At 38.8% G+C, this 20,646-nt stretch overlaps 1 protein-coding gene across 1 annotated transcript in view; it reads left to right on the forward strand.

Moving 5' to 3' along the window:
- The window catches only part of LOC141915301 (sodium/calcium exchanger 1-like), a 34,725-nt gene that overhangs the window by 5,189 nt on the left and 8,890 nt on the right, over positions 1-20,646 (forward strand). Inside the window, exon 3 of the mRNA XM_074806787.1 lies at positions 8,040-8,137. Coding sequence (XP_074662888.1) covers positions 8,040-8,137 — 98 coding nt within the window. The remainder of the gene's footprint in view (positions 1-8,039; positions 8,138-20,646) is intronic.

The raw sequence follows: 20,646 nt of genomic DNA on the forward strand, positions 1-20,646 counted from the left end.
TTAGCCAATTTATCCTACTATAGACAGGGGCGGATCTAGCCGGTGAATTTTACTATATTCGTAATAATTATGCTCATGCCGGCGGCGAAGCCCATTAAAGGGGATTTGGGGTTCTAACCCCAAGAAAAATCTGAAAATGAATCCTTTCCTCGTAAGTATTTAAAAGCATTCTGGACCTGGTGGATTTAGTACTTCTAGAAAATATGTTATTCACATTTTTCTGATATTCTGGAATACAGTGGATTATAGCTTGTATCCGCCCTGATAGAGACATTGTATTATATGAGATGATTCTTCCGTCTGTATTTTTATCATAGATTTCCGTCGACAGCGCGGTGCATACCGCGATCCGGGCGATCGGCTGAACACAATGTACTAAAAAAAAAACCGATCATTATCAAGTAACTCGGTCGCCCGGTGTTTATTACGATGATGACGGGCATGAAATTAATTGATTCGAACCCGGCTTATGATGTAAACTTGCGGTAAGCTTTAGGATATACGATGGTGGTAACTCAATACGCCGTACATGTAGATGAGAACCACACCCAGCCTGATGAGGTTTTCGAACAAACACCGACGACGACGTAAAATCAGCTGAAACTAATTCATCTTCAGTCGAGTGTGAATTATGTGGTCAGACACATGATATTCGAGATATATGCTAATAGTCGTTAATATGAACTGAATACCAGACACTGAGCATCGTTGAATCATGATGCCCGTTAAAGATTTTACGATTGCATACCGCTACCACCGGAATAGTATTTAGCACACCGGACAAACGGATCTTGGAATTCTGGAATGATATCATCAAATATGGCTTTTGATGGCTAAGATTTGGCTCTAGATCTGCCCTTTCCCTTTCTCTATTGAAAATGAATATGGCTATGAACACGTCGAATTACCCTCAGTCTGTTGAAGATCTTGTACCTGTTTGTATTTATGGGTACATAAATATAGCTGCTATTAGTCAACTGCAACAGACTAGTACGCCTGCTGAATTATTCATTATTTTATGACAAAATATTAGGCCGTCAGTTGACCTCCGGAATTGGCCAATTTTATGAAATTGATGGATAGTTACCGACTTAATGTATCCAATAGTTACGATGTAATTAACAAATGCGCTTGTTTTGTTGGTTACTATCTCCCTCAATGAAAGAGTGCTTTTGACTCGACATTCATCGATTTGCTAGATTCTTGGTGCTGACTGTACGAAGTGGGTTTTCTAAGAATCTTGTATCGGGTAAACTGAGTCGATTTTTGATAAGGTACATAATGAAATGCACGTAAACCTGATCTGAAACTCTGATACCGATGCAGAATGAATAGTAACATAGGCTGCAACAATACTTTATACAGAGTGATGTTATGTTCGAACATTTTGGAACTCTGGGTCCTTACGTTCAATCAAGACTCCGATTGACTTGTGCCAGACTGATATTAAAGCCGCGAGTAGAATTAAAGCTTGGGCCAAATTTGCACAGAACAGGCCCGACTCAAATTTGGCCCGTGCCTAAATGGAGAGCGCATTCACACGTAAACCATTCACTCGGTATTAAACAATGCTTATGAAGTCAGTTACTTTGGGAACCAGTTGCAATTCAGAAGCGATCATTTGTCCCAAGCTAAAATTTGGCTCAGGCCTGGTCCGAAGTTTCTGGTCGGGCCAAACATGCACAGGCCCATTTAGCATTGTGCGAATATCTGTTCCGGGACCTGATTTGGCACGGGCCAAAAATGCTCGTACGATCGCGGCTTATGATGTAACGTGATGGAATTGCTCAATGATTATTAACACGCATCTTTTCCGATGATTTACACACCTGAATGAGTGAAACTATCGCCCGCCGTAGCGAGCCACAATTAGTATGTAATAATATATCGTACACGTACAAACATATATATTCCAGTAGTCTATATTCATATTATATGTGTACAGCTGCTACAGGCTCTCCATTCGTTTTACAGTCCCTGCTTACGTATCGGAACTTATCGTGCTGGTTTCAGGGTAAAAGCTGTCTTAAAGGTTGATTATTAAACATACACACGCATACATATGATGTCGGAGAATGGCATATCAGTCCTGTCGATGTGTCAGTGTTCTGTCAGCGGTATGACGTCTTGGAGAAAAATTAATTATTAAACGTAGCACACAGCTATACTCAGACATACTTCAACTATATTCATTTCATTGTGCGGTATAGAATGAATTGATATCTGTTTCGTATTTCCGACTGAGAAGCTATTTGTCATTACCAAATTGACTTGAAGGTGCTCAAAAAGTGACCGTAGAGGGATAAAGATTTTTCTGCATCTCATCAATGTGCGATACGACATTAGTTAGCGCTGATGGCAGGCACTGCGTTGTGTGTAGTAAATCTCAAGTATTTCCGATTTCGGGCGATGAACGCTTCGATTTTGCAATATCGTGATTACTTCTGGGAATTGCAGCCAACTGGTATATTAGATTCAGCCGAGAGTAAAACCCAGCAGATCAGTCAGATTATTTTCCTCAATGCCTGTCTGCTGTCTCGTAGCGCGCGTGTATACCATCAGTTACATTTTCGGTTTGCGCGATGCGGAGAGCTTGACCTGATCTTCCAAGCATGTCATAAAACTATTTCAGTCGGTCGATTTCGAGGCCAGTCTGATGGACCCCGAGGGGACATCTTGCGGGTAATAAACGGATATACGACCGTGAAGATATATCTCACCAAAATGATGAGTAGCTCGGCGAAGAGCAGCAACGGAAGTTAGTTATGTCTAAAGTCTAAGTCCCACAATCACAAAGCCGAAAAATATAGAATATCGAAATTAAATTTTTTCTAAATCCAGGCGCAGATCCAGACTATCGCACATGCAGCACGTGCGGTAGTCGCCGTTTTAAAATGCCCTTGAAAAATGTTTGTTTCGAGAAAAAAGTAAATAAAAGGGCACACAATTTGTGCGCCATAAAAAATAATTGCCTTTCTGTACTAGGACTAAAGCAAAATGTGAATGAAAATATGTTGCCGAAAAAACCAAAAAAGGCAATCTAAGGCATTTTCCTTTGCTCAAAAGGGCACTATTCTAAAAGAGACATTATTGTTGCTCAATAAATCTAATCGAAAAAGGGCAAATTTCGCCAAAAATCTAAAAAAGGCACAAGCAAATTGAATGCAAATTTAGTGGCATGATACCAATAAATGGCACTCAAACTCAAACTCGCTCGCCGGGCATTAATACTGGCCCCTTTCAAAGTTGGTGCCCTTATTTCACTGTGCTGTAGTCACCGAATGGCCCAGGATCCGCGCCTGAAACCTGAATTTTCCGTTTTCAATAAGAAACCATTGTCTACTTCTTCCCTCGACTAATTGCCAAGTATTACCTCGTAGTTATGTCTGCATTGAAGATCTCGTAATGATTTTTTTCTATCCTCGTTTTTGTATAAAGCCGGTTTCTCAAGTAAACTAAACGTTGCAGCAGCGTGGAGTGATGGTGGTGGTGGTGGAGGTGATATACATAGACTCGATGTAAAGGCAAACACATATTTCTAAACATGCATGAGAAATATAATATATCTTGCGCAGATGGTTGTGAAGGTTATTACTTAGAGAAGTTATTTTCAAGACGATTCATAGAAAGAGGAATACTAGAAAGAGAAATACTGACATACTTTCCGTATAATCCTAGACAGTATATGTATATTGCTCTAGTATAGTGCCACCGTCATTATAATCACTGCGAATGAATATTTCTCATATTTGTTGAATGGTATTCGTTTTAAATTTGAATACAGTTGTTGAAATGTCCCCCAAAAATTTGAAGCGAAATAAAACCCATTGCCTCCCCCCTCATGCGGAAAAAGTTCCTCAGGGGCTGATCTAGCTTTTCGTAAAAAGGGATGCGCACTACTAACTTTGGTCACGACTTACATAAGGGGGTGGGTGTCCTTACATATGGGGCAGGGTGTCTGGCTATGCTCTGCAGAAAATTTTGAAAAATTAGATGCATTCTGTGCAATTGGCTAGTTGAAATTAGCATTGAAATATGTTCACAATTTCACCATTTTCTAAACAAAAAGTCTTAGGAAGAAAATTCTAAGGTTGTTCTGCCGAATAAAGGGGGTATGCACGGCCTCCGCATACCCCCTGGATCCGCCACTGTACCTTCCCCCTCACCGCACACCCCTCTTACTCATTTGAAAGGAACAGTGGCGGACCCAGGCCCTGGATCCACTACTGTTCCTTTCAAATGCGTAAGGGTCTTTACCTGCCGCGGGAGGATGCAAATGATCGATGTATTTGATTCATCGCGCAGATCTTTGACCTATGATGATCATTCGATCTGTTCTGAATATCTTTTTTCTGCGCTAGTGAAATGGAAGTGATTTCGCAATAATCCATTGGTTCAATCTACGACTCGTAATCAACCTGTAAGGCATTTTACGTAATTGGCAAATGCGGTAAATTACATTCGAGGGTAGTTGCAGGCGCGGGACTACAAATTTGATTGCTTACAACTCGTGGCATTGTATAAATGGGTGTTTTTTTTTTGCGACGGATGACGTCAGCGCAGGTTGTTTCCTTTGGATGCTTCGCTCGTTCTGTGTGGCCGCGGTTCATCGTTTCCATTCTGAGAGAACCATCGGAGAAAGTAATCACCCGTTATTCAATCAGCACGAACAGGATTTCTCGGTGTTGTAAGAGAAAGTGAAATATATGATCCGACTCGAGGTACCACGGTCCGTGCGTGGAGCCGCTAAATTTTACGAAGTACACAATAGCCGCCCATTTCTGGGAACCGTTGATCAATCAGTTCTATATCAAATTACCATGGTAACCGCAGTGATATATATGACAGTGAGCCACTGGTTTTCTGGTTTTCACCGTGAATTATGTACCATCGGCGCTGGATAAACATCGCTCTTATGTTTGATGCATTCGATTTCCTATTTAAATGTAGGGTACGAGCGATGATCGCGGTGCATCGCGTCTTCAGAAATCGATGATAGAAAAAAAGAAACGTTCTCAACAATCCCCAAGTCATGAATTCAGTTCAAGATGCGTTTGACGACACAAAATCTAATTTTTTTTTTTTCGTATCTTCGGTTTCGTTGCACTCATTAACGATGAATCAATGACAGATTTAAGATCAATTTCGCGCCGGAATATTTTTCAATTGTCGGCGTCTGCTAATGATTGCCGCAATTTTCGTTTCGAAAATCGTTCAATTTTCCCATCGTTAACTGTTGTAAATGTTAACGCGTGCATTTGAATACCGCTGATTTCAAAATTGGCAATGCGTGGAAAATTATTTTACAGACATAGGTAGAATTTTCAAGCTGGTAGATGAGCTACTTCGTCGATTTCAATGGTGAATCTGAGAGCAATCGCGTCATGGAAAAACATACCATGTTGTTGTCGTTTATAAAGGGACCTGACTGCCAACGCAAACAATGAAAGCTCGGGGCTTGATTTATTGAAAATGTTGTCACCGGTGTTAATGAAGAAAAACAGGATCGATGTCAATGACAGTCCTGTTATTTCGTTTTCTTTGTTTTGTTTTTTTGAATATAAACCTGGGCTGGGTTTCATAGATGTGGAAGAAAAATAGTCCCTGGGAACATTTTGAAATTTGTCAGTTATTACCATGGTTTCTCATTGTAACCATGGTGGTTGTCACCCAGATTGAGGATTTACCCCTAGGGATAACTTTGATACTCAGTCTATGAAACCAGGCCCAGGTTTATATTCAACATAAGTTATAAAATTGCGAGTGCTAAATTCTAAGCTAATTACAAACCGAGTATTTAATTACAAGTTAGTTATTTGAATACATTTAAGATAAAGGATGATCCATTTTGGAATGATTGCTGATTTTAAAGAGGGCACTTGAGCTTTAGTAATTATATTGTGAAGATTTCAATGAGATTTATATGTCCTTTGAAAACTGATACATAGATGCCAGTTTTGGTTGTATTTTTTGTGTTGATGAAGAAATGTTCAATGGCAAGTTTCACACTGTAAAGTTACGATTAATCTCATGTGGTGAACTTCTCGTTTTTAGATAAAATTAATCATGATTTCTTTTTTGAATTTGGTGATCGACGGAGATATTCTCGTACGGACTGTGATCTCCAGGCCTTCGCTATGGCAAACATCGCAACGGCACTATACGACTCTTTCAGCATCCATAGCGAAGTACCGGGTACCGGAAAGGAGGAAATTTGGCATTTGCCACAACGCATTATCTCTAAATGCTACATTACGCCCGAAAATGTTTACCCGTTTTTCGTTCAAAGTCGGTTTTTAATGAAATTAGTGACGGATATATCTCCGGCAAATTAGCCGAATGCAGTCTGCAGTGACACGCCATACGCTCTCAGGTTTATATACGGATATAACACTCTGAAATCGGAGCGGATTAAGACAATTCGCTCAACAAGAATTAATTGACAAAGTGACACTAGGATAAATGGATGATATAGTCGAAGTGTCATTTGCTTTCTCTCGTCTGCGCTGCAGTCGGCGGCGTTAACGCGGCAGTAGTTTTCTTCTCCGTCGTGTCACATTTTCCATGATGATCCACTACCACCCCGGTATCTAAGATGCTTCAGTAGACATAATGCTCGTTGCTTCGTCGAATCGTCGTGCCCGGCGTCGGTACCGACGAACCGGAAACTCAAAAATCTCTCGGGAAATATATCATTTTCGGTCCATTTCTCTGAGTACTGTCTATCGAAGTCCTTTGTCTACACGGTCTTCATATAGATATGAATCCGATTGTCGAGGGTTGGTCAACATCGGGTATTACCACTTTTTCCGCGGGGATACTTAGATAAGCTCGCTGGAGATGCTGTTGGCCGTATCGGCGGACATGGTTTGCACGTCAAGTTTATACGTATGAAGTTGCTCAGAATTTCATGAGGTTAGGATAAGATGCAATAATCGTCGTCGCGACAAAATCATAACTCTCAACATCGAAATCACTAACGCACTTAGGCTAAATTTCTATGTGGAGGTCTTTTTTTTAAAGTTCTGCTTAAAGATTCCAATGATATCGTCGATATTATTGGAGGATACAACACAGATTATATTTTAATAGATTATATTTTTTGAGAATTGGAAAGAACAGCTTCGTCACTTTATGTAATTCTAAGGCAAAGTTGTGCATTCTAAGTAATTATAATTCGAATGTCATGGCAATTTGTACAAGTTATCCTATATGGCCTTCAAAATTGCTTTGATCATTAAAAAGCACAGCCCAAGACTGCACTGAGGGATTCAAAACATTAAATTGCAATGCACTGACTTGTAATTACAACAACTAAATGTCTTTACAGTTAGCTGGATTTTTGCGGGTGCCTTAATTTATTGCCGCATCACTGGCATCGTTTTATCCACCAGTTGAATAACGATATCGAAAATTTTTCCGTATCAAAAAAAAATCACGTGAATATTTGCGTTGGGTGCGACGAAAACATAGCCCTCAGTTATTACCCGCCTATAATTTATTGATAGAAAATCCGAACAATATATGCTAATTCTAGACAAACAACCGAGCACACCCAAGAAATAGAAATGGATATATGTGTAATAAGTCAATCGCGCCCCGAACATAGGTCTAGAGTATGGTTCAAATATATGCTAGTTTCAATATATGACTTATACATTCAGGAATTAAGTTTTTCGCATTAGAAATTATGACTTGCAATTTCCTACGGAAAGTAAGTGGTGACAAAATTGGCATGAACGTAAGAAAATAATAAATTTTTGAGAAATTTTGGAATCTCGTCTGGATGTCATTCATTCCTAAAGGCGGATTGGCGACAGCTTTTAAGGCGTTATGTTCCACGATTGATCGCGACTGATCAAACATTTTGATATCGCATTCCAGCGTGAACTTCACAGTTGAAGTCAGCCAATGTTACGTTTATCGATGATTGCCATGGCGACTTGACTTTCGACGACCGACCGTTCCCGTATAACGGTATTGTTGCATCCGTCCATCCAGCAGTCGCTTTGACTAATTTTTTCAATTTTTCTTTACAGGAAAGCGATCAAAATTCGCATCGTCGACGACGAAGAGTACGAAAAAACCGAACATTTCTTCGTGCAACTCGGATACCCAAAACTCGGTTCCAAAGAAAGTAAGTGAAATTTGCGTATAAAGTTCATAGCTAATATATGATGCTAAGACGCTGTGCGACTATGAGAAAAGACTGCTTGGATAAGGAGCAATGAGTTGCCATCAATTTTCTCGGCAATCCCGCGCTATCTTTGTTTTATTGGGCTGTGACATGCTAATCGGTGATTTTACTTTCTAATGACTGCCGTCATTTACAGTAAATATGCACTGACTTATATATATGAAATATACTTCGACAGCGAGGTCGATTTCGCGTTAGAACCTACACATTTTTGATTACGCGAAGCCTACCTTGCTGGTTATGCGGACGAATAAGCGAATAGAATATCACTTATCCAGTGATTGAAATGATACGAACCAAATTGTTTCTCGGATGAATTCGATGTAGAATTGTTGATGATGTCATCTGTATGAAAATCCGTATATGTACAAAGTATGTGCAGTAAACCTCGCCCAACTCGGACTAACTGGGACCGGTGAAATCAGTCCGAGGTAAACAAAGTCGGCGTTATGGATGGAAAATACGTTGGGCAATCAGAAAATGATTCGGTTGTGGTCCGTGAAATATCCGAGTTGGTTATGTCAGAGTAAGGCGACGTTTACTGTATTAGTTATATTCCGAAATGTTTTTCATTTTGTCGTTACGCGAACGGAACGCCGTATCCGTTCACTTCGTAGGCATTCAAATTATATTTTGTGTCAGATCCTAGATATGTGTTTTTTCCCTGGCTTATTTCGGGATATACAGCCAGCCTCATCGTTTACAGTAACATTAAGTAATTGTGTCCGATGGGAATACAAATAACATCGTGCTGTTTTATTTATATGTCTTGTCTCGCTGATCTTAAGGGAGCCTGATATGTGATTGATAAACATGTCCATGTCTTCTCAGTGCACTTGAGCAGACAATTCGCTGCTATTAATTCAAGATACTCTGGGATACTCGCGGGTTTCGTATCGACTCGCAGAATGATCAGTAGCTTAACCGAAAGTCTTAATCAGGAAGGAAGGAGATGACAATGTTCGTTTCTATAGCCGCGATCACACGGATACGATTTAGCCCGGGCCAAATTGGCACGTATTAGGCTCGGGCCAAATATGGCCCGTGCCTAATTAGAGAGCGCGTTCACACGCAAACCATTCACTCGATACTAAACAATGCTCAAACAAAGCGAAGTGGATCATTTGTGGTGTCAGTCAACACAATCATTTGTCTGGTGCTAAAATTTGGCTCGGACCTGGTCCGACGTTTTTGGTCGGGCCAAAAATGCTCGTGTGATCGCGGCTTATTTTTGCTTTTTTAGCCCTCGACTACGAAAACCGGCAAACACAACAATTCATTATCCTTGCATCGTTTTTGCAAGAAATTTCTTTAAAAAATGAAATATAGCGGACCACAGTTTCATAGACTGAATGCGCAATGCAACTTTAATTTGAGGTGGTGTGATTCGGATTTTGTGTGGAGCCAACCGGAGATTTCGGAGGTCATAAACAAGAGTACGCCCCTGGGTGGTGGGGATATTGTCCTTGGGCATAACGGGGGCCTCGAGTCTATGAAATTGGTTCGTATAGTTTGTCGCTTTTTGGAACGTAAAGGTTAAGGGTATCTCATTTCCTATTATCTATTAATCTAAATCAATCAGAAATGATTTGGTTTCATGTAAATTTGGTTTCGTTCTGTTTTCCTAAAGATTTCATTTTTATTATCACCTTGAAATTATCATGCCGCAAAGCTTGACCTTGGTTTAATGAGATACTTAGTCTATACAAAACCAGGCTCCGGACCCAGGTCAACAATTGTGACTCGAGATCGTGAAGTATTTTGCTTTATGTATATGTCTACTTCCCTTACGTTCCGCTTACGGAAGTGATTAACCTTTCAAAGCGTTCGGGTTTTTTTTTTCTAAATCGATAACACAATCTCGATTTTTTTTCTATTATTCAGCGGATGAGGACGAACCAGGTATAAACTTCAATGAAATTCCATTACTAAAGTAGTTTCCATTGTGTGTTCTTTACCTCCGTCATTTTTTTAGATAATGTCTGTGTTTCTGAGAGGCGACGAACGAGACTGTATATCCGATGGTACCAGAACTGAGTTATCAGATTACTTCGCGCGAAACCCCTTTAACGTATAGAATTTTTTTAAACAGAAAATAATAGCGTCTTTAAGCAATGATGCGATTTAGTATGCTGAAGTCGGAGATGATTTCATACCATTTTCCTCCTCCCTCGGCAGGCATTCGAACCTGATGGCATCGCTAAACTCAGCCACGGCACGAACCCCTGCCACACTCGACCGGTTGCGCAGGTACATGCACAGCTTTGCCGCGCGAAAAACTTGCGCTACCAATCAGATTGCTCGTTGTATAATGGCTGAGGTAAATTTCAAGGAAGAAATGGGAAAAAAATGGGAAATGGGAACGGGATATCTGATTGGCTAATAATGACATCTTCCAAGCTGCGCGTGTAGCTGCGCACTCGGTCTCGTGTGGCAGGGTTTCGTACCGTGGCATGTGGCAATGTCGATTGCCAACCGGTTCGAATCCCTGTCGGGGGGAGGGAGGATGTACCATTGTTAGCGTTTAATTTTTTATTCCGTAGTTGTATTAGTGATCATAAGTAAAACATTTACCTCGCAACTACTGCGCTTGAGTGAGTAGCCGTGTTACGTTATTATTACGCATTTTCAAAGTTGAAACAAAATTTCATTTTTTGTGCAGGCAATGGCGTGACTATACACTAAAAATAAATACGGATTAAGGTTTCTGTTTAGGTAAAGGCTGGGCAGGAAATATATTCGTAGCGACAGGTAAAAAATCGTTAGCCTCGAGAGAACAACTTTAGCTCGGTAAACAGAAGGCAGACGCGAAATATTAAGCACTATTTACTTAGCATAGACGTACGTGTATAATTAACGGTAGAGCTGGCAAAATTGTCTGTTGCCGGAGATCATGTATGAACAACACCTTGATGAAACTGATTTAAAGCGTCATTAATATTTAACAATAATTAGCTGATACATGTTGGTTGAAAATGCGGTCCCCACACCGTTCAGCGCTTCCGGCCGTATGTCATTTTATCAAAACTATTAGCACGATGGAAGTTGCTTCGACATTTTTTTGCAAGGGGTGCTTCAAGTTATTGTCTATGTAGTTAATCAAGTTATTGTCTGTAGGAGTAGGTTTGTAGGCAGTGGCATTTGGAACTGCAGTGACCCATGGCAATAATTTACTGAATGGCATTTTTTTCTATACTACGTTTTTGACGAGATTGAAGTAAGTATTAGAACCTGTCAAAAATTGGCAATTGGCCACAGCAATCAAAAGTAGGAATGGTTAAAGTTAAGGCTTCAACTTAGAATCAGATCTTGATAGTAAGGATGCAATGTTGTATGGTCATTAAAGATATTGTCTATTCAAGTTATTTTCTCTAGGAGTTAGCTTTATAGGAATATTTGAAGTTATCATTTCAAAGTAGAGTCAGATCTTGATAGTAAAGATGCAACGTTGTATGGTCATTTAAAAGATGAAAACTTTTGACTATCGCCAAACAATTTTCCTATCACGAAACGCTGTGTAACGCGAAATAGAAATTCGATTTGCAAAATCCATGTGCATGCGTAGAATTAGGTGGGGTGCCTTTAGCCGTGTAGATGTATATATATATATTGCCAGGTATCAGGTGATACGACCTGACAGCTGAAAATATGTATATAATTGACGTAACAAGTGGGTGAGAAATAGACAGTGACAAGTCTTGCAGTTTCAGCTATTATGCCTGTACACTCAATTTATCAAGTGTCCTGATGAAGTTGACGTCAGAAACTATTATGTTTCATTTATACGCGCAGAGACAAATCCGTCTTAGGCAGAATCGTGGACAGAGATGATGATGCGCGGCTTATGAAATAACAGTAAAATTCTATCGAAGGACCATCTGCAATTTCGAAAAAAGTGATTAAGCATTGTATTTTGTCTCTAGCTCTGAGGGGGCGGATCTACAGGGTTGGTTGCTGAAAAGGCTGGGTTCACCCAACTCATGAGGGGAAATATTCAGAAAAAGGGCGCATAGACGAAGATCTAGGAGTCAATGCCCTGACTTGTAACAATTTAAGACACTTCAGTGAAATAGAACCAAAAGGCACCATAATATACCAAAGCAATTATCATTATCTCTCCAAATTCTCTTTTAATTGGATCAAAACGGCAGTGAAAATGGCAAAAGTACTGGCAAAATCAACACTTCAATGAAATAAGTGCACATAGATTCTCAAATTTTCAGCTTTCTTTTTTGCAACATTTTTCTTATTCTATTTCAATGTCAACAATTTTCAATTGCTTTCCATTTTTGGCATATATATTTGCGGACAATTATTGATAAAAGTTCATTATCACAAACTAGCCAGAGATCGCGGCGTTGTGTGCTGCCAGATTTTTCAGCGGCACTTTTTGAAAAGGCCGAAAATGGGGTGGGTTGAACCCATGGAACCCACACCCTGTATCCGCCCCTGGCTCTGTCAAGTAGAACCATGATCGTTGTTAGAAGTCATTAAAGACCTCATATATCTTCTGTTATTGTTTTTTTTTTCACGATTATCACTTGATAACTCTCTGGATAACTCCTTCCATAATTGATGGGGGATTGACGAAGTTACGAAATGAATATTTTCCGAAAGTCGACCTATAAAGTATGGCCATGGATGACTTAGTTCTCCACGCGGATACTCGATGCAGCTTAGGAAGTGTTCGGATCCCGGCGCGGAGAGTTAAGAAGAGTATTATCCAGCGAAAAATCTCGACGAAGAGGATTAACGAGAGCACCGGCTTCGCGTTGGTAAAAACGATTGCAGCGTGACACTTATTTCTCTCAACGCCGCACGTTGAATTATGTTTATCGTTGCGAAACTAGATTCTCCGGCGATGATCAATATTGATTCATTTAAAAAAAAACACGACGCTGCTTCCATGAGAGAAAGGGAAATTACTCCTCGTCGGAGAAGAGGGCAAGGTTAGCCGATCCGATTGGGAATATGTAGTGAATGAATATCCGGTGGTGAATGGGTGTAGTTCTAACGTATTTGGCGATGGTGCATGCGGTTAATACTGGATGATGAGGTTTATTGATTTTCGCTCTATTTTGGATGGAGGAGGAGGGGGAGATTCTGAACTGACGAGCAAATGAGGCAAGGTCAAGGAAAAGTGGAAGACATAGATGAAAGATGTATCGGAATACGTGTCAAGCAGCCTGGGACTCGAAACATGTTCTAGTGGTTCAATATCCAGCTCATATGACTATTTTCAGTTGAAATTACTTGAACTGGGATTGAAGCTCATAAATGAGGAATCCGATGATATCATCTATTAGAAATGATGGAGATCGCAACCATAATAAACTGACAATGTGGATAGATGAACGTTATGTTGCATTTAGATTGAAATGCCTTCATTTTGTACTGCGTCCTCCTTCTCCAATTAAATGTTCTATTGTTTTGGATATATTCCAGTTGACGATGATATGAATGGCCAACGCTAATGCAAATGTGTTTTGTCAACGAATCGCCATGTATAGTTTGATTATTAGCTGAAATATGCAGCGACGATGGGTAGAGGTTCGCAACCTCGATCCTGATCACCGTACGTGTGATTATTCCTTCGCGTAGTCATCGCGGCTCGGCGCCGATGACTGCATAAAACCTTATGGTATATTAAACGCATCGATATAAAGTACTTTATTGATTCGGAGAGCGTTACAATATATGCGGACATTTTGATCTACGATACGCGCGATGAAATCGATTTCATTCTTCGAAATGCTGCGGCTTTTTCTGCATCGATACGAATGACAAAATCCTGACCGAGTTTTCCGTCATAAGGGAACCGGCTGCCAATATTTCTGCAAATTAGAAATAAACTCCCTGTGGATCAAGATGATGATGAAAGGAATGAACGCCTGATCGACTAAAAGAGCGTTAGCGAAATTGATTGTTTATTTTCTAAAGCCAGTTACACGTATTTTAGTGACCCAGAGGTTAATAATGTCTTTCAACTTGACTTGAGAGCACATCAGGTGGCTTAGCTCAGTCAGTTTTGGTGGAACATACCTGATAAAAGTGTTTAAATGCAGATTTTTTGGTATCCTTCCATACTGCGAATTCGAATGGATTCAAGAACAATGTTTCAGTTCAACTGCCAGTCCTTTTTGGTACAATAAAGACATTTATCAGGTATTCAGGTATGCACCACCAAAACTGACTGAGCTAGGCCACCTGATGTGCTCTCAAGTCAATTTGAAATAGACATTAGATCAATATTATTGTAATGAATTATCAACTCTAATAGTGTAATAAATTTGAGTGAAAACTAAGTCATGAATAAGTCCAGGATCGCGCAATTGTTTTTCGGAGACAATCTATATCTAATTTCAAGTTTCACACTCGTAGCAAGTTTTCATTTGTGCCGTCGTCGTTTCTTTTGGGGAAAAGCTTCATTTGCAGGGAATTTTCTAATGACATTCGATCTCGTAAAGCATACAGCGGGGAATTACGATCATATCTTTTTAATAGTTGAGCTCTTTATCAGTCCGCGACACACTGCGATATGTTTGATACCAGCGTGCGTGCTGAACGGATAGATTCGAGACGCATAGTTCACTAGCGAATACTGAAGGATTTGATGGATGATTAAACACTTGCTGCTGCTGCTGGCAGCAGTATGCAAATTTTCTCCATCCAAGCATAAATCTTCTCGAGTTAATGCAGTTAATGCAACCCCCTTGCACAAAGTAGAATTAACCAGACAACATGCAAGACTGGTGTTTTACTTTTTTTATGAGATTAATGTGTGCGGATTTATTGATCGGAGTAGTATTCATACATCACGTCGTCAGTTTGCCAACACTGGTTCAGGATGTGTGACGCTGCCGACAAATACTATCTACCCGATATTAAACGCAATACTAATGATATGTTAGGTTATTTAGAAAAGATTCCAAGATTGGTCTTTATCAATTTTGAAAAACCCTTACTTATTCTTGGGCTTTATCGTGTACTATTAATGATTATCCATAGTTAACTAGGAATTTAGAAAAAATATATGGAGAAATAATGTTCAAAACCGCGTTAGCCTATCCCAGTATCAAATGACGATAATTTTCAAATGCGAACAACATAATTTGAACTATTGAATTTGATGGTGTTACAGTCAAATTATTGTCAAATGCTGTCACATGGATTTTGTTTATTTTGTCAGTGATAAGCTGCTAACACTGCTTTGAAAAGCACTGCATTGATGGATGATATTCGAAATCGATGTTTAATTTCGCCGAGTTAAACGCGTATCACCAAAACTAGTGCTGGGTGTGGTGGTTATATTGTATGGTTTGAAGTTATCTATATATCTTAGATCATTAAATAGTTCATTAATTGCGGAGGTTCTATCAACAAAGTGAGGCTAGATAGTCATTGGTATTATCATCATCGACTTTTAAAGTGCATTGGAAAATGATCCCTATTATGCGGACCATTATTAGAAATATGTCACTGAAATATGACAGAACTTTTCGTTGTGTGTCTTGGAAGAAGTTCTTGGTTTCATTCTTAATTCCTTGAAACATTCTTTTTTAAGTGGGAATAATTCTTGATACATATGTATTGGGTAATTGAGTAAATTAAGTGAAATTTTATTATGTATTTCAAATGATAATCCGTGAATTTATACCGAGGAAATGAACATCATAAATCAGATTAATTGTTTCAAAAGTTCAAATTATTATTTCTTTCGAAATTTTATCAGGTTTTGTATCTGGTCACTTTAGGAACCCTAATTATTTTTTGATGCTAGAGACTTCTAAAAATGTGTTTATCAGGTACCATGTATGTAGATAATCCGTGTAGATGAAGGTTTTTCGATATTTTCATTGAATAAAATCTCGAAATTTTTGTGATCAATTCAAAGTAATCAAGTCATTGTTTATAAGTCAAGGTTTAAATGATATTTAGAGTCTATAGCGCAGAATCGTTTTTCAGAAAATTTCATTTTCACTCTCGAGTCGAAAGTAAACTTTGGAAATATGTACTACGCCAAACATGCATTTGACTGGTAAGAAATTTGTAATATTCATCGACGCAGTTCTGAGAGACGGAGCGTTAATTTCTGGTACCATCACATCGAGTTGATATATAAAGTCTGATGAAAGTAGAGGAAACTTTTAGTTTTTTTTCTCCATGCATGGTCACGAGTATACGTACGTTAGTATAGTCTTAGTGAAAACCATCAGAATGGTGACAATGCCTGCTGTTACCACCCAAAACATTGTTGTCTATTTTTTTATTGTTTTAGTTGATCAGAGGATGATTGAAGATAAGTATATGTCATACGGCGTCGATGTACCCAGCTCCGGTCGGACGTGTTTTTTTTTCTGTGTTGACTAACACCGTGTTGTAACATATCCTTGGCTCTTTTCCCCCTCCCGAAAGGCTTTTTCTGCGAGGGGAACCGCTCACTAAACTATGAAAATTACGTGTTGCTTTGTTGTGTTTGTGGAATTGGGATTCATTATTTTGGTTTTTTTTACGAACCGAGCGTACATATATACGTCATATATATGTTTTTTACCTAACAAGCCTGGTAATGATGGTTGAGATGTATATGATGCAAAGAGCTGCCAGATTATTCCGCTGTTGAAAATGTTCTTGGCATCCCGCAACTAGCCTACTTTAGCATTGAGAGCCTGTCTAACATATGGAGATGAGCATTTCCTGCTTTATTAGTGGTTTTCAGCTTAATTTGCTTCCTGCAACAAAATAGAACTTCACTTTTGCTGTATTGATTAATTGACTATTGATTTCTGAGTTTCTACCACTTCACATATTGCATCGACCACAATTTTTTTTCAAATTCACTACAGAACATTTGTCTCATATAAAACAGTGCAATTATTGGAGATTAATTTTTTGAGCTCGGTAACATATGCCCGAGGCCCCACGTGCTCTGTGCCTTTCACCCAAGACAAGGCTATGAATTGTTTGATTTAAAACCAATGATTTATTTATTTTTAATTCATCGAGAACAAGCCATGCTTCAATTAGTTTTGTTGTTAGTCATATTTTTGATTTCGATCAGAAATTTCCAAAACATTATGTCGTTTCATTAAAGACAGTAGCAGAGCACGAACATACATGGCCTGTGGTGCACCTTTGATTCTCAGGTAATGTTCCCGGTCGAGTGGGTAATGGCTATACTCGGATCAATTATCGTATTATTGGAGACTGTCATTGGGGTTGATTGCGCTTCATTTGAAACAATTAAGCTGTGGATCTCATATACATTGATTACACAAATTAGGCAGATTACCCTCCCAGGGCTCAGATAATGAATGTCAATAAGGCCATGTTGTGAAGTTTATGGCTGGTTTCAGCCAACGAAAACTCGATATACGGGCTTTTAATGAGGTGAATAAAAACGAAAATGGCCCGAAATCATAAAACTGCCTCCCTGCACTTACGTCGAGCTTACCTGCGTTTTATATCTTCAATTCCCTTCCCTGCAATTTTATGCCCACCGATCTTTGAATAGAAAAAAATTTGCATCGACGATTGAGTTAAGTTTAAATGAAAGATATCAATGTATTTATAAATGTTTCATGTGAAATCGATATGAAGTATACATGAAAGACAAATACAGCTGATGTATTGAGGACATAGCCTGATCCAATCGGGAAAATCTGCACTGTTTCCATTCCAATAGGAAAATTCATTTGAATTACTCATAATCTGAAATGAAACGCACGCAAATGAAGCGAGTTGATTTTCTGAATTGCTATATTTAGGGCTTTTGGCTTTATTATATACCAGCCTCAGAGCGGATGTTAAACATGAGACAAAATGGATAAATTATGTAACTTAAAAAGGCGAATTCTGAATATATAAATAATCTACTACAGAATATATATATTCTTTTTTTCACATAATCCCTAAGTCATACCAGAATGGAATGCGCATAACCATTGCCCCTACAACTAACTGATCCGTCACAGCAGCCGTATCCTATACAAATGATTGATGATCCTTTGATTGTCATTGCGGTGATGGAAAAAGTAACCACCGCGAATTGCGGAATGTTTGGCCATTGAGGAGGGTTAATACTACGAATGAAACAGCTTGTCGCAATTGTATGCAGCGCGGTAATACTGCCATTGAATAATGTTTCGGCTTTTCGAAAATGTTTGTTTGGACAAGTGGGCAAATGAATACGGCGTATGGTTGTAACTTGGCAAATAAGGCACTCATCTTTAATGGATATGTCAAGCCAAGTTAGTGCCACACGGCGCATAGTCGCAGTAATGACTGGTAGATGAAAATCGGAAGGCTTTCAAATCATAGACTCGAAAACAGCTTGAAGCGCTTACTAACACACCAAAGAGCAGAAGATGCAAATTGTTGCTACAAATATTTGATTTTCTTCTCAGATACTGAATTCGCCTGAGGAACAAATTTCCACCAAATATGGGTTGCGTACAGCGTTGCGCGCTCAGCCCATTAGAAACGTTTGAAAATGATACGCGTATATACGCTGCTGCTCGTCGATGATTATTCATCGGTAACAATTTCGAATTGGTATATTACCCGTAGGACAATAGAAAAAGAAACTTAAGAAGTTATCGAGACCGTTATGGAAAATACCCCGAAAAAATTTCTAGCCAATCTCTGTTGTACAGTTTCCAACACAAAAATTCACATGTTCATTTAGATATAATCACCGGCAGTAATAACTAGGCACTCATACGCTCTCAAGTCCTTCCTCGATGTTGTCATCGGTGATAATGATTTGCGGGTAAAATAATTGCACATTTTTGTTGTTCGATCCATCCATCAAGTGCCAGCAACGTTTCTGCGCGCCGCTTTCATTAGCAGTAATAATAATGAAAGGTGCCATACCGCGGATTCTTCGGTAACTGGGTCTGTTTTATGCAGTGGTGGAATATCGTTTTGATTAGATCTGGATACCTGTTCTCATCTTCAACCCCGTAACACCTACCAAGGCCGTCCTAGAAAAATAAAACTACGGCGAATTCTGGAACAGAAGTCGTCTAATTATTAAATACCTAGCTTTCCCTGACTACATTGTATTGTGTTCTATTATATATATATATATATATATATATATATATATATATATATATATATATATATATATATATATATATATATATATATATATATATATATATATATATATATATATATTCATATCAATGAATAGTAGGGCAATATAGGCTTAATTTTTTTCTGGGGGATTGATGAATGAAATATCTGTGTAAGATTTGTCTCATCGTTGGTTGTAGGGGGTACCCGAGAAAGACTATATCGGAAAAGAGCCATGTGATTTTGTTAGACAATTGGCTACTAGTCAACAAACTGTCTGTTCTTTCCTGTCCCCCTAATGATACAGTGTTGTGATACAACTGTGTACCTGGTGTCTTTAAATATTGTACAATGTTTAGGACTGCCTCCCTTTTTAGGTTCATTGCATGCGCTAGTATGAAAGATAAGTGTACGTTTTTTCACATAAAATCTGTATGAAAATTTATTTCCGAGAATAAAACTTGTTCATAACTTTGTTTCCCGATGAACATGTAACATCGTCATCCGGAGTTCCAGGAATGCTTTTTCATTGAATATGAATATGAAATGTGAGAATGTTCCTATTTTAACGGTTATGTCGTTTTATTTCTGAGAGTGATTAATGAAATGTTTTTTTTAAATATGAAGGTGTGATAAGTTTTGTCAATAGCTCTCTATCAACCGATACAATGTTTAAATGGTGTCTGCATTGAATGGCCACCTGAATCACTGAACGCTTTTTCGTTTCCTCACTGAAATTCTCAACGAACGTTTCTCTAACTATCTTTATGTTGGCAATGCCCGTCGAATGCGTCTGCATCGTTTTCTCAACCTGTTTCTGTATTTTATCTCCACATCGTTTCGAAAGATGAATTTCTTTTCAAGGTACAATTTTGTTAGAATGTACTATCTAAATAAACAGAACTCGCCTATTCTTGACCAATCAGTTTCGTATCATTATAGTTTTGTTATCATATTTCATAAATGAAGGAGATGTGCTTCAGTATGAATAAGACATTAGCTCAACAAATCATGCCTGTTCAGATGCTATCAGACTTTCTTATTAAGAATCTACTTGGGGCTCAGTTATGCTGCCTTTAGCCAGCGCAATCTATTGCAGGTTTGCAATTCCAGCCAATAGTTCAACTTTTGGATGGAATTCTGAGATATGCAATTTTAGTCCATAATTAGTGTTTTGTTCAAAACGTATTACACATTCAAAATCTAGTATGAATTCGTCAGGTCCTTGTATATCACTTTAATACGGGTTTTTAACTTTCAGCACATGATGTAAACACCATTTGTAACCAAATAATTATCTATGTCTCTTGTTACAATGTATTACTTCTATTACAATTATCACATTCAGACAATACACACTAAGGCCA

The sequence above is a fragment of the Tubulanus polymorphus genome, chromosome 1 (assembly GCF_964204645.1).
Source record: "Tubulanus polymorphus chromosome 1, tnTubPoly1.2, whole genome shotgun sequence".
In the NCBI taxonomy this organism is placed as follows: domain Eukaryota; kingdom Metazoa; phylum Nemertea; class Palaeonemertea; order Tubulaniformes; family Tubulanidae; genus Tubulanus; species Tubulanus polymorphus.